Raw genomic sequence first — 20,376 nt, forward strand, 5'->3', positions numbered from 1 at the left:
CAGCTCGCTCGCTGAAAAGGAAGGTATAAAAGATATAACAAGTAAGCTGTGAGAACAGCTGTGCAAGCTTCACAGAGCAGAATACCTTCGACAGCAGAGGAAGATGAAAGAGAAGAGGCGAGCAAAGTTTGTAAAAGAGCTGTATAGTTTCACAATGACTCTTCTTGGCAAGCACAAGTCTGGCATATTAATCAGCTTGAGGGTGGAGGTCAGAGAACTTTTCTTTTCCTTAGAAAAGTTCACAATGATCCCAGTAGGGGACATGGCCTTGGAGCAATCAGAACATTTGTAGACCAGAAAATCCATCAATTAACCTGAATGTGAAGGAGCTGATTTTGCAGGAAATCCAAGATATCATCCAAAGAGCCAAAGCTTCAGGTGCCCTAGGCCCAAGTGGTATAATATATAAGATATAAGGTATACAAGAAAAGTCTGAAACTTCTGAAATGGTTGTGGAAGATTTTGAGAAAGATCTGGGTCAAAGAGTAAATTCTAGCAAGCTGGAGCATGGCTGAAGGATATTTTATCTTAAAAGAGGGTTTCTCCACAATCGCCCAGTTTAAGTCAATTTCCCTCATGAGTGTGGAGTGTGCAAAGTTTTCTATCCCACACGGTCTCGTCCAGCACGGACGCGACCATTACCACATCCCAGTCACTATTCAAGAAATGATCACCAGCTCTCTAGGAGGGATCAAGCTGAAGTTTACATCAGCCCAGTGGACAAACAATTGGCAGGATCTTCAGAAGGGAATCCCAACAGGATGTTCCATCTTGCTCCTACCCACTTTATCATGGGCATGAACCTTCTAATAACAGCAGCAGCGGAAGGTATAACATGTGTCCTTGTCCTGGAGTCAGGCATCATTCAGCCGTTGCTGCGGGGTTTTATGGACAACCTAACAATAACAACCGTGACACATGTCCAAGCAAGATGGGTATTGGAAACCCTGGACAATATAGCAACTTGTGCATGGTTGTCATTTAAGGCCAGGAAGTCCAGAAGGCAGGTGATCAGAAAGGACAGTCATAAGTAAGTTTGTTCTCCAAGTTCAAGGAGGGGTCATTCTATCCATTGAGGACAGCCCTATAAAGTGATTGTGGTTCAAAGACTGTAGCTGACTGTGCCATGGGAGGAGGGCTGTGAGGAGGGACATGAGAGGAAGGCCTTGAAATATCAGCCTTTAATCCAGGAGTCCAAAGATAAGGGAGGGAACGTGATGGTTCACCCCAACTGATGGTTCTTCACAATTTATGTATGTAATATATTCCCTGTATGTGAAAATGCATTGACGGAAATTATAGTAATTCCATGCCTCTAGAGGGCGCTATGTGAGTGCGGTGGATCGCTATAAAGTCTGCTGCGTGGCACATCAAAACACAGCAAGACCGGAGCTGATCACACACAACATGTCTGTCTGTCTTTCTTTCACCTTTGCACAGCTTCTGGGTGCTGAACATTTTAACTGATAGCAGATGCAGAGGTCCTGTACCCGCTACAGTTCTTAGGGGCTCGTCCGGGATCAGTGCCACCTGCTGGAGGGATGGAGCTGATCCAAAAAAGCCAAAGACCAGTTTGCAGTGAATGGAATCCGTACGGTTGTTTGACTGTTTCTAATGGTGATATCAGAGGTCAGTACGATGGCAAACGAGAGGAGGAGTCTGGTGAGGGAAATCTGGAAAGCTCTCTGCGAACTGTCTGCTGATGAACTCTTTTTTTATCGCTAAAAACATCGAACAAAGCGACGAGGGTGAGAAATTGCAAGTAGAACTGGGGGATGAAGAGGAATGTTTTGAGTTTGTAAATGGGTTTTTGTGTAGTAAGAACCTGTTGTGTAGAGAGGATGAGGGAATGGCTGTATTACTTGATCTGAGAGACAAAATTTCACAGATTACTCAATCCCAACATGTAGCAGTACACGAAGACAAAGCACATGTCACAAATACAGCCCAAACTCAGGCTCATTTTGATCACATAACACCTGACACAAACACAATGACTAGTCACACTGACTCATACACTACAAACACTGAAAATCATAAGATGTTGAAGATGTATGATGAGCTAGGCCGGAAAATTAAAGCTACAAGGCCGTATGCTGCACCACCACAGCCCAGCTCTCTCCCACATTCTTCTCAAACTTATCATACCCTGCATAATACTGATGATCATATGTTCAGAAGAGACTTTCCATACCTTTCACGGAGAGAGTTTAAAGTCTATGGAGGTCCAATTGGCGACTCTTCTTCCGAAATTAGCTTTAATAGCTTATGTCGACAGATTGAAGAGGGCAGACAAGCACATATCAATGAGAATGAAAATATTAGAGGAGTTTTGAAAATCACTAATTGGTCATTTTAAGGAAATGTTAATGGAGAATGAGGATTTGACTGTGCAAGAGTTGAAAGGACTGCTACAGTCTCATTTGGGTAATAAGAGTAGCACAGAGCTGTTTCAGAGTCTAATGTGTGCACGTCAAGGAGAAAATAAGAATCCTCAGCTGTTCCTGTATCGTATCATTGGTCTAAAACAGAAAATCAAGTTTGCGTCGAAACAAAGCACAGTTGATATCAGATACAATGCGAAGACCATTCAAGAAGTGTTTCTTCACACAGTTTGTCAGGGTCTGGGGCCAAAGTAAAATGAGATTCGTTGTGAGTTTAAGCAACTTATCGCTGCAGGTGATGTAACTGACGACGTGTTTCTCAGACAGCTTGTAAAAGTTACAAGTGGAGAGGAAGAAAGACAATGTCGGGTACAGTCCCTGGCACATAGCAAAATTACTCATGCTTGTAGTGATCAGATTGAAAGGGATCCAGAAATTAAAGCTGCTGCTACAAATGATCAGACTTATAGAGAGATTTACAAACTGATAATTTAAGTAGAGATGCTGACAAATGTTTTTAATGCATTACAACAAACTAAAACGACAGAACGGCAGTGTCAGTGTATAGCAAAAGTTCCTGAGAAAAGAATACGAGGTTGTCCCAACTGTACTGAACGACGGAAAGAAGAGACCTGCAATCATTGTTTCGTGTGCGGTGAAAGGGCCATAGAGATTTTGGCTGCCTGAAAAGACAAAACAGGTCAATGCTGAACATCAGATCAAAGAGCACCCCACAGACTGCAGTTTTCAAGCCAGGGTCACGCAGCTGTAATTATACAGTTAATGCTGGGTTGTGGAATCACACAGGTAGTACAGCAAGGAAACCAGTGGACAACAAAGGATAGGACCACAGAGCTACACTAACACGGCCTGGTTAAGTGGCTAATGTGAAAGGTAGAGCACCTGCTGACTTCAATGTTATAGACTCCACAGTTTGAAGCAAATGGGGAGGTTTCACCTCTGGGAAGGCTTGACTTGGAGAAGGATTGATGGAGATTCAAAAAGCAGATCAGTCCTACATAGGAGTTCCAGTTGGAAATCACACAAAGCACAATGTGACTATTCCAAAAAGAGCTATACTGGGAGAAATAGCAGCTATTGCTAAGATCATTCAAACTGATCAAGTTGAAACAAGCAGTTCAAACAGTTTAAAGGGAGTGACTTCATTGCAATCAGGGCATTTGCATGACAGTGGCATGCTGTGGAAATCTCCTGTAGATCTGAGTAATCTGAAATCCAGTCATCAAACAGTCTTGAAACAACTACTTTACTAAGACTCAGCTGTATTTGTACGTTATGAGAATGACATTGCGAGCATCCAGAGTCTTCACATGACGTTGAATTTGAAAGATGATATTCCAGTTAAGACAGCTTACACTTCGATACCCGAGCCACTCTTGAAAGAAGTGAAGGGCAGGATTTGCTGGCTAAGGGTTGGATAGTAAAATCCAAATTGCCTTATGCTGCACCAGTAGTATGTGTTAAAAAAAAAGGATGGTGCACTACGATTGTGTATCGATTACCGACAGCTGAACAAGAAAACTGTGGCTGATCGCCATCCTTTGTTATGAATTCAGGACCTCATGAACACCTTGGGTGGGTACCGTTGGTTCTCCATACTCGACCAAGAAGAGGCCTACCACCAGGGGTTCATGGCTGAAGGGTCAAGACACATGAATGCATTTGTGACGCCTTGGGGATTATTTGAATGGTTACGGATACCATTTGGACTGTCCAATGCCCCAGCCACGTTCCAGCGATGCATGGAAGAGATGTTAGATTCCATCTGGGATGAGTGTTGTCTACCTTACTTGGATGATGTAAGACTTTTGTTTGCCAAAACTTTTGAAGAGCATGTAGAAAAATTGTGAGTTGTGTTCCGAGCTCTGCGACAGCATGGCATAAAGCTACGTCCAGGTAAGTGTGAATTGTTTAAGCAGGAGGTCCAGTACCTGGGTCGTCTTGTGTCTGAAGATGGAGGAAGAGTAGATCCAAAAGATCTGGAAGCTGTGAGAGTACTCCATGATAAAACACCACAAAACGTTGGAGAAGTCCGCCGTCTTGTAGGATTCCTGAGCAACTATCGAAGCTATTTCAAGATTTTGCTAGGCTGGCATGACCAATTTATGAGCTGCTTCAGGGTAGTGCTTCAGAAAGTCCATTACAAGTTAATCATCAGAAGGAAAGAAAGAGAAGTCCACAGTTGCCACCTCGACTGGTAATGTGGGAAGACAAGCATCATCAAAGTTTAGACACACTCATTGACATGCTGACAAATCCGCCTATCCTTGCATATCCTGATTTTGATGCCCCGTTTTTACTACATACAGATGCGTCAGAAAAAGGATTGGGAGCAGTACTGTATCAGAGACAAGAAGGAAAGTTACGCATATGGATCGAGAACCTTGTCACCTGCTGAGAAGAACTGCAGACTGCATTCAGGCAAGCTGGAGTTTCTTACGTTAAAGTGGGCTGTGTGTGAGAAGTTTTTCTATTATGCCCTGAGTTTCACCATTTACACCGACAACAACCCGCTCACTTATGTGATGAGTTCTGCGAAGTTAAATGCAGCTGGTTATCGTCGGGTGGGAGATCTTGCAGATTTTAGATTTTAAATTAAATAGCGTCATGGCAAAAGTAACAATGATGCAGACCTGTTGTCACGTTGTCCTTTGGATATGACCCGTTAGTGAGTGCACGGAGAATGTGCCACAAGAGGTTATTCAAGCAATCTGGGAAGGAAACATACTCAAGAGATCATACTCAAAAAAACTTGAGGCTGTAGTCGGTACCAAAGGTGCTTAGACAAAGTTTTTAGCAAAGGCTGTGAATACTTATGTACATATGATTCTTTCCCCCATTTTTTTTCATGCATTTGCAAAGATTTCAAACAAACTTCTTTCACTTTGTCACTTTTTTTTGTAGAATTCAGAGGAACATAAGAAATGTAATCCATTTTGGAATAAGAATGTAACATATCAAATTGTGGAAAAAGCAAAGAGCTGTGAATATTGTCACTGTAAATCATTCAAAATTAATATTATAATTAAGCCAGCTAATTTTGTCTTTAAAAATTATTTGATCATCAAACAATGATAGGGATTAGATCTCTTACCTGGATAATAACCTGCCCGCAGCAGGTTAGACGTGAAGTGCATGTTACTATGGTGAAGGACACTGCTAAAAGACAAACCACTTTCTTGGTACCTAAAACTCAGGGTTGGTGCAAACTAAACTGAAACATGCCTGACTATCCACCTAATCCAGATGTATGGTATAGGCCCCAGAAAGCAGCAGCATCATCATTTATGATTTTAATAAATACATTTATTAAACACCTGCTGCTGGAACCAACTTCTATATGTCATCAGATAACCCCCCACCCCAAAAGCCATATTCATACTCAACACATTACCAGTGCATTCTCAATAAAAATGAAGCAAATAATTCATTCTGTTTTTTTCTTGACATTTTATGTATAATCATCCAGTTACATGGTGGTATTTTTAAAGCAAGACAAATATTTGACTAATATTTTGATCCCAAGTTATCGATATATGGAATAAGCCTCAAGCCAAATATAAAGTGGTCGGCAACTGGTAGCCCGTGGGCCAAAAGTGGCCTGCCAGCAATAATATCTGTCCTGCGCCTGCAACACGTTTTTTTGCTAGCAGCTGGTTCTGAAACATCTGTCAGTGTAACAGAGGCGAACTAGTGAGTGTCAGGGTTTGTTGAATGGAAAGGAGCGAGGACTCAATTGCAAGAGGAATGGGCTTTATTTAATAAAAAATAAACCAAGACAAACAAAACCTACCCCAAGGGGGAAAAAAGGCTTGACTTCATGAGCAGGGAAACATGAGGTACACATAACAACAATCCAGCACAGGACTGCAAACACAAGGAGACTAAATGGGGAGCAAACAAACAAGGTTAACGAGAGAAGACAGGTGGGGCAAATGAACCAATAATTAGGGGTTAGACAATCGACATGAGAGCACATGGGAAAAATAAACACAGGAACATGTGCTCACACCAAACGTGACATGAACATTCAGCTAATGAAAACTCATAAGCTGCATGGTCACACAAAACATGACAACAGGAAAGCATGCAGCCAGTGAATAACCCCAGCTGCATGCTACAACACAATACAAAGACATGAGGAGCATGAATTTCCGAATCCCAACACAAAACCAAAACCCAACTATACCGAAGTTCTGGTATCCAAACACCACGCCCCACACAGAACACTCAGAAGGACAGAAGAGCACTTAGCTCGAGCATGCTCAAATCTACGCACTCACACAAGACAATCAATATAGGAGTGTCAGGGCTTTGTCACAAAACCAAGAGAAAGAAGTGACAGAACCCTGACAGTGAGAGCTGTGCAAGTAAACTTCCATCATGTCAAGAGACACTCGCCTGGTGGTTAAGGCAAAAAGGTGCAGAGATTAGCATTACTGTTAGAGCGTCAGACTCCCATGTGGAAAGACGTGACTTTGAACCCCGCTCAGAACAGAACAAAACTCACACGTAAACAATAACATCTCAAATTCAGCTGCCTTTTTATCAAAAAACATTGACAAGACAACCAGCAAAAAAGGTTCCATGCTTCGTCTTGTGGTGCTGTCTGATATTATATTCTTTACAAACAGTGACAATTTCATTGCAGATTAGACACAGCAGCTTTGCATTCACAAAACCATATAGGATCCAGGAGTAACGAGCAAATTAAAATACATTTACTATTCACAATATGGAAAGAGGAAATAATAAAACATAGTTTGTTAAGAGCATGACTCAAACATGCCATTAATGGGCTTTTTCAAATCCTCTTTTATTTTTAAGTTATTTTTGTCCATTCCGCATCTTCCACATGTGTGTTTTAGCACGGGGGTCTGTGTTGCAATTTGGTTACACGTCACCATGCGACTGCTTTATTAATGTATAAAAAATGTATAAGCTGACTACCAGTTACAAAAGACAGTGTTACAATATGTCAGGCAATTCTAGTTGTATTTTCAGTTATCTTAAAGGGATCCCCTGGTGTTGAGACTTGTATGGCTTAATATAACATAAACGATGTCTCTTACTGAAATATGTACTAAAAAACCCATGAAAGATCTACGTTATTTAAAAAATCGATTTTATATTTGGACCATGGGCGGCGCCATTTTGTTTGCGTTCTAGGGTGATGACGTAGAATGGTTGCACTCCTCGATCAGCTGGCGTTACCCGTAGCTATTTTTACCACAACGCAACTCGAAAATTGTTTCAGAGTTAAACAAAACCAATGAATTGCTTTGTAACTGTACTTGAAACGCACTCAAACATACATGTGCACACAAACTCACCTACACAAGTCACAAACAGATCGGCGGGCGGGCACACACACTTGAGAGACTGCGCTGTCTCAATCGAGATGTTGGGCTCCTCAGTCTCCACGACAGGCGCTGAATCCGAAATCGACCCCTATACCCTGAAATAGGGCATTATTTGAAGGGACGGCCATTTGTAGTGTTGTCCGACACCATAGTGGACATGTTCGAGTGCAGTCATTCAGTCTCACGTTGCACCGCAATAACGAGTGTACAGCCGATTTACACACAACAGCTGTCCGACTTCACGCACTCGTTTCATTCACTCCTTCAAGTTGTATTAGTGAACAAAAGTAGCGAATGTTGTGTCTTAAAAGTGAAAGTTTAAAGATTGAGGTTAATTCACTGAGCTTGTGCTCAAACTTTAATGCACAAACCAATCCCATGCATCATCACCAAAACATCCTGCCTCTCTTCCTCACGTTACCCTATCCCATCATCCTACCTAGATATTTCCCTCTGCTGGATACATTAGGCATTACAGTTAATCTACTGCATATCAACAGTCTATCTATGATATCAACACAGGGATTGAGGGTTATGTATGCGCGCACGCAGTGCGTGTGTGTGTTCGCGCCGATCTGTTGGGGTGTGTGTGTGTGTGTGTTCGCGCTGATCTGTTGGGGTGTGTGTGAGTCTGTGTGAGAGAGAGAGTTTGTGTGCACATGTATGTTTGGGTGCGTGAAGTCGGACAGCTGTTGTGTGTAAATCGGCTGTACACTCGTTATTGCGGTGAACGTGAGACTGAATGACTGCACTCGAACATGTCCACTATGATGTCGGACAACACTACAAATGTCCGTCCCTTCAAATAATGCCCTATTTCAGGGTATAGGGGGTCGATTTCGGATTCAGCCCCTGTCGTGGAGACTGAGCAGCCCAACATCTCGATTGAGACAGCGCAGTCTGTCAGGTGTGTGTGCCCGTCCGCCGATCTGTTTGTGACTTGTGTAGGTGAGTTTGTGTGCACATGTATGTTTGAGTGTGTTTTAAGTACAATTACAAAGCAATTCATTGGTTTTGTTTAACTCTGAAACAATTTTCGAGTTGTGTTGTGGTAAAATAGCTACGGGTAACGCCAGCTGATTGAGGAGTGCAACCATTCTACGTCATCAACCTAGAACGCAAACAAGATGGCGCCACCCATGGTCCAAATATAAAATCGATTTTTTAAATAACGTAGATCTTTCATGGGTTTTCTACTACATAATTCAGTAAGAGACATAATTTATGTTATATTAAGCCATACAAGTCTCAACACCAGGGGATCCCTTTAAATTATCCCTTGACTTTATTCTGGCCCGCCATCTAGTGGTGAATTATTTTTTTGGCCCATGGCCAAATATACTTGCTGACCCCTGGTTTTAATTATATATAAGGTTTAGTTCTGTTGTGAAGCACTTTCCACACTGATCACAAACACTTTTGTCCAGTGTAAATTTTTTATGTGGTTACTAAGGGTTTTATGATGTGTAAAACTCTGTCCACAATGACAGCAAGTATAAGGCTTTTCTCCAGTGTGAAGTCTCATGTGGACCTTGAGGTTTACTTTATGTGAGAAACTTTTTTGACACTGATCACATTGGAATGGTTTCTCTCCAGTGTGAATGTTTTTATGAAATCTAAGGCTTCTTTCTGTTGTGAAGCTCTTTCCACACTGATCACATACAATCAGCTTTTCTCCAGTGTGAATTGTCATATGAATACTAAGGGAATTTTTATGTGTGAAACTCTGTCCACAATGAGAGCAAGTATAAGGCTTTTCTCCAGTGTGAAGTCTCATGTGGACAATAAGGTTTCCTTTTTGACTGAAACTGGTTCCACACTGTTGGCATGTGAAACATCTCTCTCCAGTGTGAAGTCTCATGTGGACCTTAAGGTTTCCTTTTCGATTGAATCTCTTTCCACACTGTTGGCAGGTGAAATGTCTCTCTCCAGTGTGAATGCGCATATGGAGTTTAAGGCTTTGTGTTTGAGTGAACTTTTTTCCGCACTGTTGGCATGTAAAAGGCCTTTCTCCAGTGTGAACTCTCATGTGGATTTTGAGTTTTTGTTTCTCACTGAAACTCTTTCCACACCATTGGCAACTGTAAGATTGGGTCTTCTGAGCTCTTTTTTGTGAAGAAGTGATTTCAGTCTGTGTGGATGGTTTTTCTCCGATCATGAAGTCATGTTTCTCATCTTTCTCTTCTATATCATTCAGTTCTTGACTCTTTTCAGTTTTCAGTTCCTCTTTCAGTGGCATCAGGTCTAAAGTGAAAAAGACAAATTCAAGTTAACACCAGTTTAATGGCACAAAACAACAGACATAAACGCAAAACAAGGAATCAAAACCTACTGCAATAAGACAACTGAACATTTTCTGTAATCTTTCAGGACTTTCGCAAACACCAATTTTTTTGTTTAAGGACAACCCCCCCCCCCCCCCCCCCAAAAAAATAATAAAAATAATTAAACTTATTTCCATGTTCTCTTCATCCTTGTAGAATATAATTAGACTTATAATAATATACATAAAATAAAATAAAAATTTTACTTGCCGACCCCAACTTCTCCTTCCCAGAACTTGTACTTTGCTACATATATTATACACACATTTAATTTTTATGATTTTTTTTAAATAAATACGGGCTGTAGGTAGTAGCCTTGAGCACTCTGTGGCCCTGTCCACACGAACACGGGTATTTTCAAAACCGCAGCTTTTTCTACGCGGTTTGGCTGTTCGTCCACACGCAAACGCTGTATCCGGTTACTAAAACCGGACTTTTTTGAAAACTCCGGCCAGGGTGAAGATTTTTAGAAACTCCGGTTACAGCGTTGTCGTGTAGATGGTGAAACCGGAGATTTCGGCTTTTTAAACTGAAGTGCACGCCGTTCTCTCCTTTGTTTCACGTCAGATTTTCCACATCTCCTTTTGATTTACGTGATTCGAGTCTATGCGGTGGACTCCACTAACAGCGCTTATCACACGTATATAGATACGTGTTTAGTTATTTCATTGTATTGCAGAACAAAGGCGCCAGAATGCAATAATACAAAATAATAAAGCAAGTGTGTGAAGCTATTACAGTCCACTTCGGCCCTGCACCTGTGTATACAGTTACCTGTCAGAGTCCAAAGCAAAGGAACTTGTAGGAAGTGTTTCCCTTGAGCCCATGGCATCCCTCAGTCAGTTCAATGTGCATCGGTGCAGTGAATGGGACCCATGTGGAAATCAGGCAGCCAATCATAGCGTAGTTTTGCATTCTCATGTGGACAGAATTTGCGTGGACGCGATTGTTTTTTAAAACGGAGGAGGAAAAACTCCGGTAATAAAAATACCCGAGTACGTGTGGACTAGGCCTGTAATGTATTAGATAGATCTTATGCTAAACAACCCTGAGCTCTTAAAATAATAACTTTATAATAATGATAATTCAGTATATTACAGTGAGGTGAACTCTGCCTTTAAAGACCGTTATTCATTTCATTTCCTGTGTTTTAGACACCGGTTGTATTACATGTTTATAGAAACATGTAATACAACCGGTTTTCTCGTTGTGAAACCTAATTGGATTCACAACGAGAATTAACAGCACATTCTCGGCAACAAATAACTTTTTCACATGTACTTGCATTTGTTTCATTGTCTTTACAAATGTCTCTGTTACTGATGTCACCCCCGTTCCCTGATGGTAGATGTTATGTCGACAGACAAATGGGATCTCACTTGGGAGCCCTGTTTACCTTTGTTTTAGAAAAATGACCAATAAAATTGATGAGTGGAATTTGCATGCTAAGCGTGCATGTCCTGCACATGTGTATGTAAGATGGCAGCACGCATCCACTCATTCAGGTTTACTCATTTCATCCACTCATTTCAGGGGGGTGGAGTCTGTGGTAGGAGAGAGCGGGGTGTAAGTAGGTCAAGTGCAGATGAATAACACCTGTGTCTGATTGCAGTAATTGGCGTGGAGACTGCACAAAGCCCATGGCCGGGAGAGAGAGATTACCAAGCTGATTCTGAGTGAAAAGTGAACAAGACTGTCTAGTGTCCTGTAGTCTAGTGTCCTAGTGTCCTGAGTAAAACACCCACGTGGGTCCTTTGTGTTTGATCTAATCAAGAGTATAAATAAAAAGCGCAAGTCCCAGTCACACCGACCACGTCTTCTTCCTTCCACACCCACATACACTGTCCAACCGAACCACACTGGTGCCGAAACCCGGGAAGGAAGAAGTTCCACACCGCCATGGAGTCCCTGGCATGCACCCCAATTGCGGACCTAGTACAGTCGCTCGCAAGCCTCCACCAAGAAACACATCAAGATCTGCGGGCCATCAGGGAGGAGCAGGAACCGAGGTTCGGGGCGCTCCTCCAGGCACAGCATGAGGACCGCAATCTGTTCTGGAGCTGGATAGACCAGGAGGTTCGGGCCGGTCCCAGACCCGCCAACAAGGTGGACAGGTGTTGTGCGTCTTGTCGGGAATGTCAGTTGGTGAACCCACTGGCCACCCCAAAAGCACCATTGTGCCCCCTTCCGTTGATGCAGGTCCCCTTCGAACAAATTGGTATGGACCTCATCGGGCCATTAGAACGGTCAGCATGGGGACATTGTTTTGCATTGGTTCTCGTGGATGACGCAATGCGATATCCCGAAGCAGTCCCTCTCCGCACTTTTTTGGCGAAAAGTGTGGCGAGCGCGATTATTTTCATTAATCTCCCGGGTGGGAGTACCGCAAGAGATTCTCATCGACCAAGGCAAAGCTTTTATGTCACGGACCATCCGCAAACTGTACAAATTATTGGGCATTAAAGCGATCCATACCAGTGTTTATTACCTACAAACAGATGTTAAAAACTGATGGCTCTCCGGCCTGAGACGCCCAGTGGGGGTATGTGGCAGAGGGGCCGTGGTTTTGCGGAGTCTGTGGCGGGAGAGAGAGAGCGGGAAGCCGAGCGGGGTGTAAGTAGGTGCAGATGAATAACACCTGTGTCTGATTGCAGTAATTGGCGTAGAGAGACTGCACAAAGCCTGCGGCCGGGAGAGAGTGGGGAGAGAGAGATCTGGACTGGGACTGCGTGTGCGCTGGCAGAGCTGGAGAGACCAAGTTGATTCTGAGTGAAAAGTGAACAAGAGTGTTCAATTCCTAAGTGTCCTGAGTAAAACGCCCACGTGCGTCCTTTGTGTTTGATCTAATCAAGAGTATAAATAAAAAGTGCAAGTTCCAGTCACGTGAACCCCGTCTTCTTCCCTTCACACCCAAATACACTGTCCAACCAAATCACAGTAACCAAGACATCTGTCAGACACTACAACATAATGTCGACTGACAAATGGAGTCCCTATGGAAAACGCCACAACACCTGTAGCAGTGCTACAAATGGAAAGACCAATGCTGTAGGTCCTACCTAGACAGGGATGAAACTACTTCAGACGCAGAGTCCGGACAGAGCAGATCTGCCCAGGTAAAGACACTGACACATATTGGATTACCATGGGGAAAATAACACAGGGCATCTAGCCTAGTACAGCGGTTGACCAAGTGGGCATGCACTTGAGTACTGGGACTACCAAAGGATGCTTGGAGGAAACTCAATCCAGGGTTTGCCAAGTGGGAAAGTCAGCTGTAAAGCCAAGAATGCAGTCATATTCCCTCCGCTCTTTAAGGGGGATGGCACTGCAAGCAAGACACAGAGCCAGCCTTACCGCACATTACCTATTTGTACCCAACATACAGGAAGAAATTTATTAGGCGTTACCTAGCAAACATATCTGCAGATATCTGCCAAAAGTGGCGCAGTGCACCAATGCCCAGGGGAAAGGCAGCGCTTGCAAGTTCACCACCTTGTCCCGGAAGGGAATTTTGGGAACTTTGAGAAAATGCTTGCAGGTCCTCTACCCTCTTGATTGTGAGTGAATGTGGTCAGGAGGTCTTTAGAGACAGGATCTTACTTCAACTTCCAGTGGCTCAAAGGGTGCTTTCTGCAGACCAGAAAGGACTACAAATTTAACCTCCTGGCACCTCTCAGGAAAATGATGACCAAGTCGGGCTTTCCGAGTGGTGTGCCGCAATGGGACAGCCTCCACTTCAAAGCATAAGCTCACCTAGTAGAGGGTATATTGATAGTGTCTATCATTGGTTGAAGGCCACTTAAGTGCCATATGGTGCCCTGTCCCTAAAAAGAAGGCTTTTCCTCAGGGGAAACCATCAAGGAGGGGCCGTCGAGAAAAGCCTCAGCTCTGAAAACAAGGTTCATGTCTGGGTGGGTCAGTAAGGGTCATTAAGGTGCAACCATCAAGACCTGCTCCTCGTCCACTGGGGGAAATGCTTATTTGCGTAGAACCCCGGCCCAGCTGTTTGCCAACCAAGGGCCAACCTCCCCCAGTTTCTGTTGAAGCCAATACAGAAGTAACTTAAACTGAAATTCCTCGACTGGCCGCTAGAGACAGACTCCAGAAGGGAGCAGAATCTCTAAAAAATGCCCAACTTTACAGCAGAGTAAAACATGTTTACAGCCTGGTACAAATTGTGGTTTTGGTCTATACAGCTAATTTTGCTCTACATGACCACTGTGAGGATGGTGATTTTTTTTATAACTCATTCGTTTTCATTACATAAAGCCTTAAAGTTGTGCATAATTAACCCTTAAATGCATACCTCGGGTTGTTAGCAACCCAAGACGTCATTCACTACCCTCCTCCTCCTTATTCATTTTTCAAAGTTAGACATCAACCTTCTTAGTATTCCTCAATCAATCCATTTTAAACAATATTACAAGAACAAAATAATAGAATTATAATTCAATGCCTGTTTTTCTACTAGTTATTTGTCAAAATTGTATAGGGTCACTTACGACCCGAGGTGTGTAAGAGCACGTATATATTTTTTTGCACAATAATAAATTAACTTATAATGATGAAATAGGTGCAATTCACCTTTATTCCACAAGGTGGCGATGTCTGATACACAATGATGAAGCAACATTTCCCTAATAGTTACAATTATTACGAAACAATAATAATTATAATCCGCAAAACCTGAAATGGCTTAGTGATTTACTGCAGAGCAAGAACTAAACACAATCGGTGAAGAAGCGGTCAGTGATCAAAATGATCGCAAACAAAAGTCAGATGCTGAATGTACTGGGAAATGAGCTCTGACAAGGAAATATAATGATGGTATAAAACATCTGCTCAAACTGAACCCTTCCAAGCTCCAAAAGGTAACAACATTTTTTTATTTTATTCTTCTGTAATTGTTACTCTAACATCAGGAGTTTTATATATTATCGCGCCAGGTAGAGATCTAGATATATGTTAGATATAGATCCGGGTCGCTAACGACCCGAATTTGCAAGAATGTTTGGCAAAACAGTCATGGATTTAAGGGTTAAGGGCGTGGCCACTATAAGTGACAGGTGGATAACCATTTGGCTGCTGTCTGTTAGTCATTGCGTCAGCTCCGCCCACGTCCCACCTCTTTGCCCATTTTCTCTTATCCAGGCGTGAGACGTTGGCAAGATGGCGATGACCAGCTCGTCTCCATGTTACACTTTAGAACGGCTCTTCAGAAGCCTATGGGTGACGTCACGGACACTACGTCCATATTTTTTTACAGTCTATGGTGCCAACGCATCCGTGCTGAGGGAGTAAAAGAGCTGGCAGTGGGAGGACTCCTGGGAGGCAAACAGGCAAACCCGTGCATCCCTGAATCAACTCCAGATCAGCTGGATCGTCTTCTTGCACTTCTACGGAAATATTCTCACAAAATTGTCAAAATGCTAGTCTTGATGAGTATCCTCAGTTGTCTTTAGTAAACATTTGGAAAATAAAATGAATGTGTATCAAGATATTGGATCCGTGGATTTGCTCTTAAAGTGACAGTAGCCTAATAATCATGCTACCGTCTTTGTTTTAATGTTAACAAAGGACAAAGATAAAATCACTCCCTGCTCTTGACTAATTCACTTTTGTAACTTTAATAAGGATTAATGTATATTTAATGTATACAGTGAAGAATACGCCGTGTTATTTTAGATCAGACTTCAACTTCTCTACCTGACCTGTCAATTTATTTCATTTGTATTTTTGTTCTATTGTATTTATTTGTACTATTGCTTGTAATTTGATTATTTGTTCTTATTTTATTAGATAAACATACTGGCCACAAGTCATTTGTTTTTGTCTGGACGTGTAATCTCAACATGTCTGTCCAATTAAACTGCTTTAATTAGACACTATATGACATTCTTCAAAAATATCAAATTATTTCTAACAAGGATTGTATGAAACTGACCTGTTTGTTCCTCAGTTTCTTCATGTTTCACACTGAACGCTTCAATCTTTATGTCTTCACTCTCTTCTTTAATAAACGCCATCTTTATAACTCTGTGTCACGTGGATCTCAGATGAACCAGGAGTTTTCCTGTGTTTGGAGAAATTAATCATGTTTAATATTAATCATTATATAAAATAATTAACAGAAAGCAAAATAAATCTCAATCAGCTCTAGTTCAGGAGTCGGTGCACTGATGGAGACATAAATGTAAACATATTTAAATGTGTATGATGTAAAATTGAATTAATAGTAGGCTAGCTACATAAATTGCTATTAGTTTTTACATGTTGTCATTACATGATTGTGTTTTTATTCTGGAAGCATGTACACCGGTTTCACCAGTTCGAGAGAGTCGAATCAGTGAATCGGTTCAGTTGATTCGGAGTAAAAAGCAAACCTCCGTTTCTCCGTCACTCACTCCTCCAGCTGCAGAATTCATGTTCAGGATCAAATTAGTATTAACATTAATATTATTGAGTATATGGGGAGCTTTTCTCTTTTATTGTAATAGTACACTGGCGGGCTAAAGCACTTATTCACAATAACAATGTCCATCCCAGCTAACAAAAAAAGGTCCCCAGAACGTCCCCTAAACAGCCTCCGCGAACGTCCCCCGGACGTCCATGTGTAGGGTCCTCTTGACGTCCCGCAGACGTCCTCCGGTCATTCACGGGGACGTTCACAGGACGTCAGGCGTCCATTCGGGACGTTTATGAGACTTTCAGTGTACCCGCGTTTTATTTGATTTTATTTTGCATTTCGGGAAACCAAAGTAAACAGACACGTAGGAATTGTAACAAACAAAGTATATTTATTTTATTTGAACAACTGTAAAGGTGATGTGCTCTTTCCATGGGTGTTCGTGTGTGTAAACCATGGTGTACGCGCAGGCAGCTGTGTGTGCGCGCAAACGCGCGTCTCTGGTCGTCAGCTGTGGGGTAGTCCGATCGCAATTCTTCTCGTTGGCTTCTAGCCTAAAACAACAAAATGAACACATTCAGTAGTTATGATTTTATATGTCTAATAATACTAGACGTGTCATCGTTTGTCCATTGAAAAAAAACTTAATTTCGTTAGACCATGGTCCAAGATAACATCAGGCCGTCCCAATTTAGGCTTTTGTCTTTTGCCTCAGTGTGTATTTACTTTGGAAGGTTCGGTATTTAAGCCCTATATTTGTCAATATCTGAGAAAGTCGTCTCATTTCAGTTTTAAAAAGTGTTAGCATAATTTAACGTTAACGGTTTGCAGCTGTAACGTTAACCACGAAGGAAACCTTTTAAAATTTGAAATTTTCATATTTTAAACTTTACAAAATTAACAATTGTTATGATAGCTAATGTCTGCTAGTCTAAAATTATAAATAAATTTTTCGACCGATGAAAGAGAAAACTAAAAGCCGCTTCTGAGGAAATCCGGCAGCACCGTTAACGGTCTCTTTCTCTACGCAGTTGCCATGGATACGTGCTGCGCACCCAAAGAATGACGTCACACGGTTAGGCGCATTTAATCCATTCTTGTTTGTATCTCCCAGTGCAGGCCATATTTCACTTTTTTTTTTGTGTGTGTGTGTGTGTGTGCGTGTGTGTGTGGTTCTTTTAAGCTGAATTAAGTCTTAAATGCAGTTATTAAAATATTTTTCTTAAAATAACTTTTCTTTGAATAAAACCAGTTGCCTAGCCTGGATGCCTGTCGAATTTAGCCCCGCCCGCAAAATTTTTAGGTCGGGCAATTCGGTCTGGCCTTGCTCCATAGAGGAGTAATTATCCCCGAACAGAAACTGTTCTGACCAATGAGATCATCAGGGCGGGCTTTAGCCGATGACGGACAGATGATCAACAGAAACTGACCAATGAGATCATCAGGGCGGGCTTTAGCCGATGATGGACAGATGATCAACAGAAACTGACCAATGAGATCATCAGGGCGGGCTTTAGCCGATGACGGACAGATGATCAACAGTAACGTAATCATCACGTCATCAAAGGGGCTTGGGTTATATTTACTCGAATCCTAAACGGAGAGCTTGTTTGTATCTGCATCACCTTCACAATTTCTCTCAGAAATGATGATCATGTTGGGTAAGTACTCTGTGTACCATTACATTCTTTTACAACACTGGCAAAGCTCGTGTATTCCAGCCTGATTTCAGCGCGCGTGCAGACAGGGTTGCCATGTTTTTACAACAAAACGCGGCAACTACTAGGGGGGTTCTCCGGGGGGAGACAATGCGTCGCTTCGTTGCTCTGATTGGTTGTAGGTCTATCGAATTGAGGTCTTTCCTGGTTCGGTTGAAACACGCCCCATAATCACAGCCCATTGGAGCATCAGACTCATATTCTGACTAGAATTGAGTATGACCATGTCAGGCTACCAGTTGCCTTCACCTGACCAACAGTTTGACAAGTAAATGGGTAGGAAAATGTTATTTTTCTTACCTGTGTTATTTCCACTTTCTTTCCAGGAATGTGCTTTTTCACTCTTCACGTTTTCATTGACTGCATTCATCAGTTGAAGTCGATTCAGATCCGGAGATTCAACCTTAATTTTTTTTCATGCATGTGAAATAGGCTACAATTTATTATGTAGGCCCTATGTCCTGTTCATTTTATTGAAGGGTATTGTATTTATATGCAAAATTATATAACTGCTGAAAACAAACTCTTGATTTGAAGAAGCCTTTCATTAGTGATATTGATACTATACAAAACAAAAGTTATTTGCAATAGCTATTCAGATCATATTTTTACTAGGCCTTGTTTATTTGCAATATAATGTCAGTTTACAAAACTTGGTTGAGGAGATTCCCCCTTTCTATGTAAAGCACTTTGAGTGCCTTGAAAAGCGCTATAAATCGAACACATTATTATTATTATTATTATTAAAACAAAAATACATGTTTTGTTTTTTTTGCAAAAACTTTCCATTATCACTTTTTAAGGAATGACTAAATCCCATTTTAAAATACAATATGGGTTTATTTTAGTACTATTTTTCGTGTGTCTGAGTTACAAAGTGTCAGGTTGTTGTTGATAAAAGGCAGATTTTGGGCGGCTGGATTTTGCAAGTGTTGTTATGGAAATGGTATGCCATTGAGGGATGAAATGGGGACGTTCGCGAACTGGCCTGAACAAAATGTCCTCGGAACGGACCAAATGCGGACGTCCGCCGAAAGGCCGCCAGCGAACGTTACAACTCGGACCTACTGCGGACCTGAACGGACGTTCGCAACGTCCGGGGGACGTCCCCTGTTTGCTGGGAATATGTTCAAATAAAGAAGGTTTCGTTCAACAATACATAATTAATTTAGCGTGGCTTCTATAATAAACTGTATAATTGGTTGAGCGGTTTTTGTGTTGATATAAAAGCTTTAAAACAAACCTTTCATCAGGCAAATCACAACAGACGCGGGAGCGCGCGCAGGTTTGTGACGTCACATCACTGGACCATAATAAAAGTCCCGTTCACGCGCTGCTGTCTAAAATAACAATGCATGGGATGATTTAGACTCAAATTAATTAATACATGCACGCACAATTATCCATTAACTTTTTACTATCCACAAACAAATGCCTTTCAACTTGTATGTGCAAAACATAGAATTGCATGAATGCGCTGCAGTTACATTAATAATCAGCACCAGCCGTATTCACTGTTAGTTGTTTGTATGTGGGTTGTTAAATGCTTGAAAACGTGAAATGAAAGTCTCAAAATCCAAATGAATCAAATGAGATTGTCTCAGAAAAGACGTCATTTAAAGGTAGGGTAGGTAAGAACGGGTTAAAAAACATTTTTTCCAAATTTGTTTAAAAGTTCTTTATATATCAATACATAATTAAAATGTAAGTACTCTAAAAAAGAAAGTATAAAATTTGAGTGTCTGTAGACCTCTCAGGACTGTTTTAAAGACAGCTCATTATTTCCATTCTCTCCACCTTTTCCCTTCTGGGCTCTTTCCAAAGCCACGCCCCCAAAACACATGAACGCGCCTCACCGACCAATCAGCTGGACGACGCATTATTGACCTGAGATGAGCGGAGTGCATGCAGTCACATTATGTCAGAATCACATGTAATAAAACATCTAACTTTATCAGTATGAATATAAACAAATACGATGTCTTTTAGTACTCACTATCAAGCTAGAATACCGATACTGGTACATAGCTGTCAACCCTCCCGTTTTTCCCGGGTTTCTCACGTATTTTAGCTCTTTTCCCGCTGTCTTCCCGTTTTAGTATTTTCCCGTAAAATATCCCGTTTTTTACGCTCTGATTGTGTTAACTCAGAACACGC

The 20,376-nt window shown here is 41.8% G+C and overlaps 1 protein-coding gene across 4 annotated transcripts; it reads right to left on the reverse strand.

The window, feature by feature from the left end:
* Window positions 1-8,897: 8,897 nt before the first annotated feature.
* Window positions 8,898-19,539, reverse strand: LOC137074935 (gastrula zinc finger protein XlCGF57.1-like). 4 transcript variants are annotated; one of them, XM_067443032.1, is made up of 3 exons: window positions 19,463-19,539; window positions 16,040-16,168; window positions 8,898-10,012 (listed from the first exon to the last, which is right to left on the reverse strand). In XM_067443032.1, exons 2-3 carry the CDS (start codon window positions 16,119-16,121, stop codon window positions 9,144-9,146), a joined length of 951 nt encoding a protein of 316 aa, XP_067299133.1. In that variant the 5' UTR covers window positions 16,122-16,168; window positions 19,463-19,539; the 3' UTR covers window positions 8,898-9,143. The 4 variants fall into 4 exon arrangements, 3 of the variants coding, with proteins under 3 accessions (XP_067299133.1, XP_067299134.1, XP_067299135.1); XM_067443033.1 differs by lacking the exon at window positions 19,463-19,539 and adding an exon at window positions 18,520-18,646; XM_067443034.1 differs by lacking the exon at window positions 16,040-16,168 and having other exon boundaries at window positions 19,463-19,512.
* Window positions 19,540-20,376: the final 837 nt, after the last annotated feature.

Source organism: Pseudorasbora parva, chromosome 5, assembly GCF_024679245.1.
Source record: "Pseudorasbora parva isolate DD20220531a chromosome 5, ASM2467924v1, whole genome shotgun sequence".
NCBI classification, from domain to species: Eukaryota; Metazoa; Chordata; class Actinopteri; order Cypriniformes; family Gobionidae; genus Pseudorasbora; species Pseudorasbora parva.

Excerpts from the sequence above, each read along its gene's own strand:
- LOC137074935 (XM_067443032.1), bottom strand. The coding sequence starts at position 16,121 with ATGGCGTTTATTAAAGAAGAGAGTGAAGACATAAAGATTGAAGCGTTC. Across the intron at positions 10,013-16,039 it reads AGAAACTGAGGAACAAACAG|ACCTGATGCCACTGAAAGAG; the intron begins GTCAGTTTCATA and ends TTTTCACTTTAG.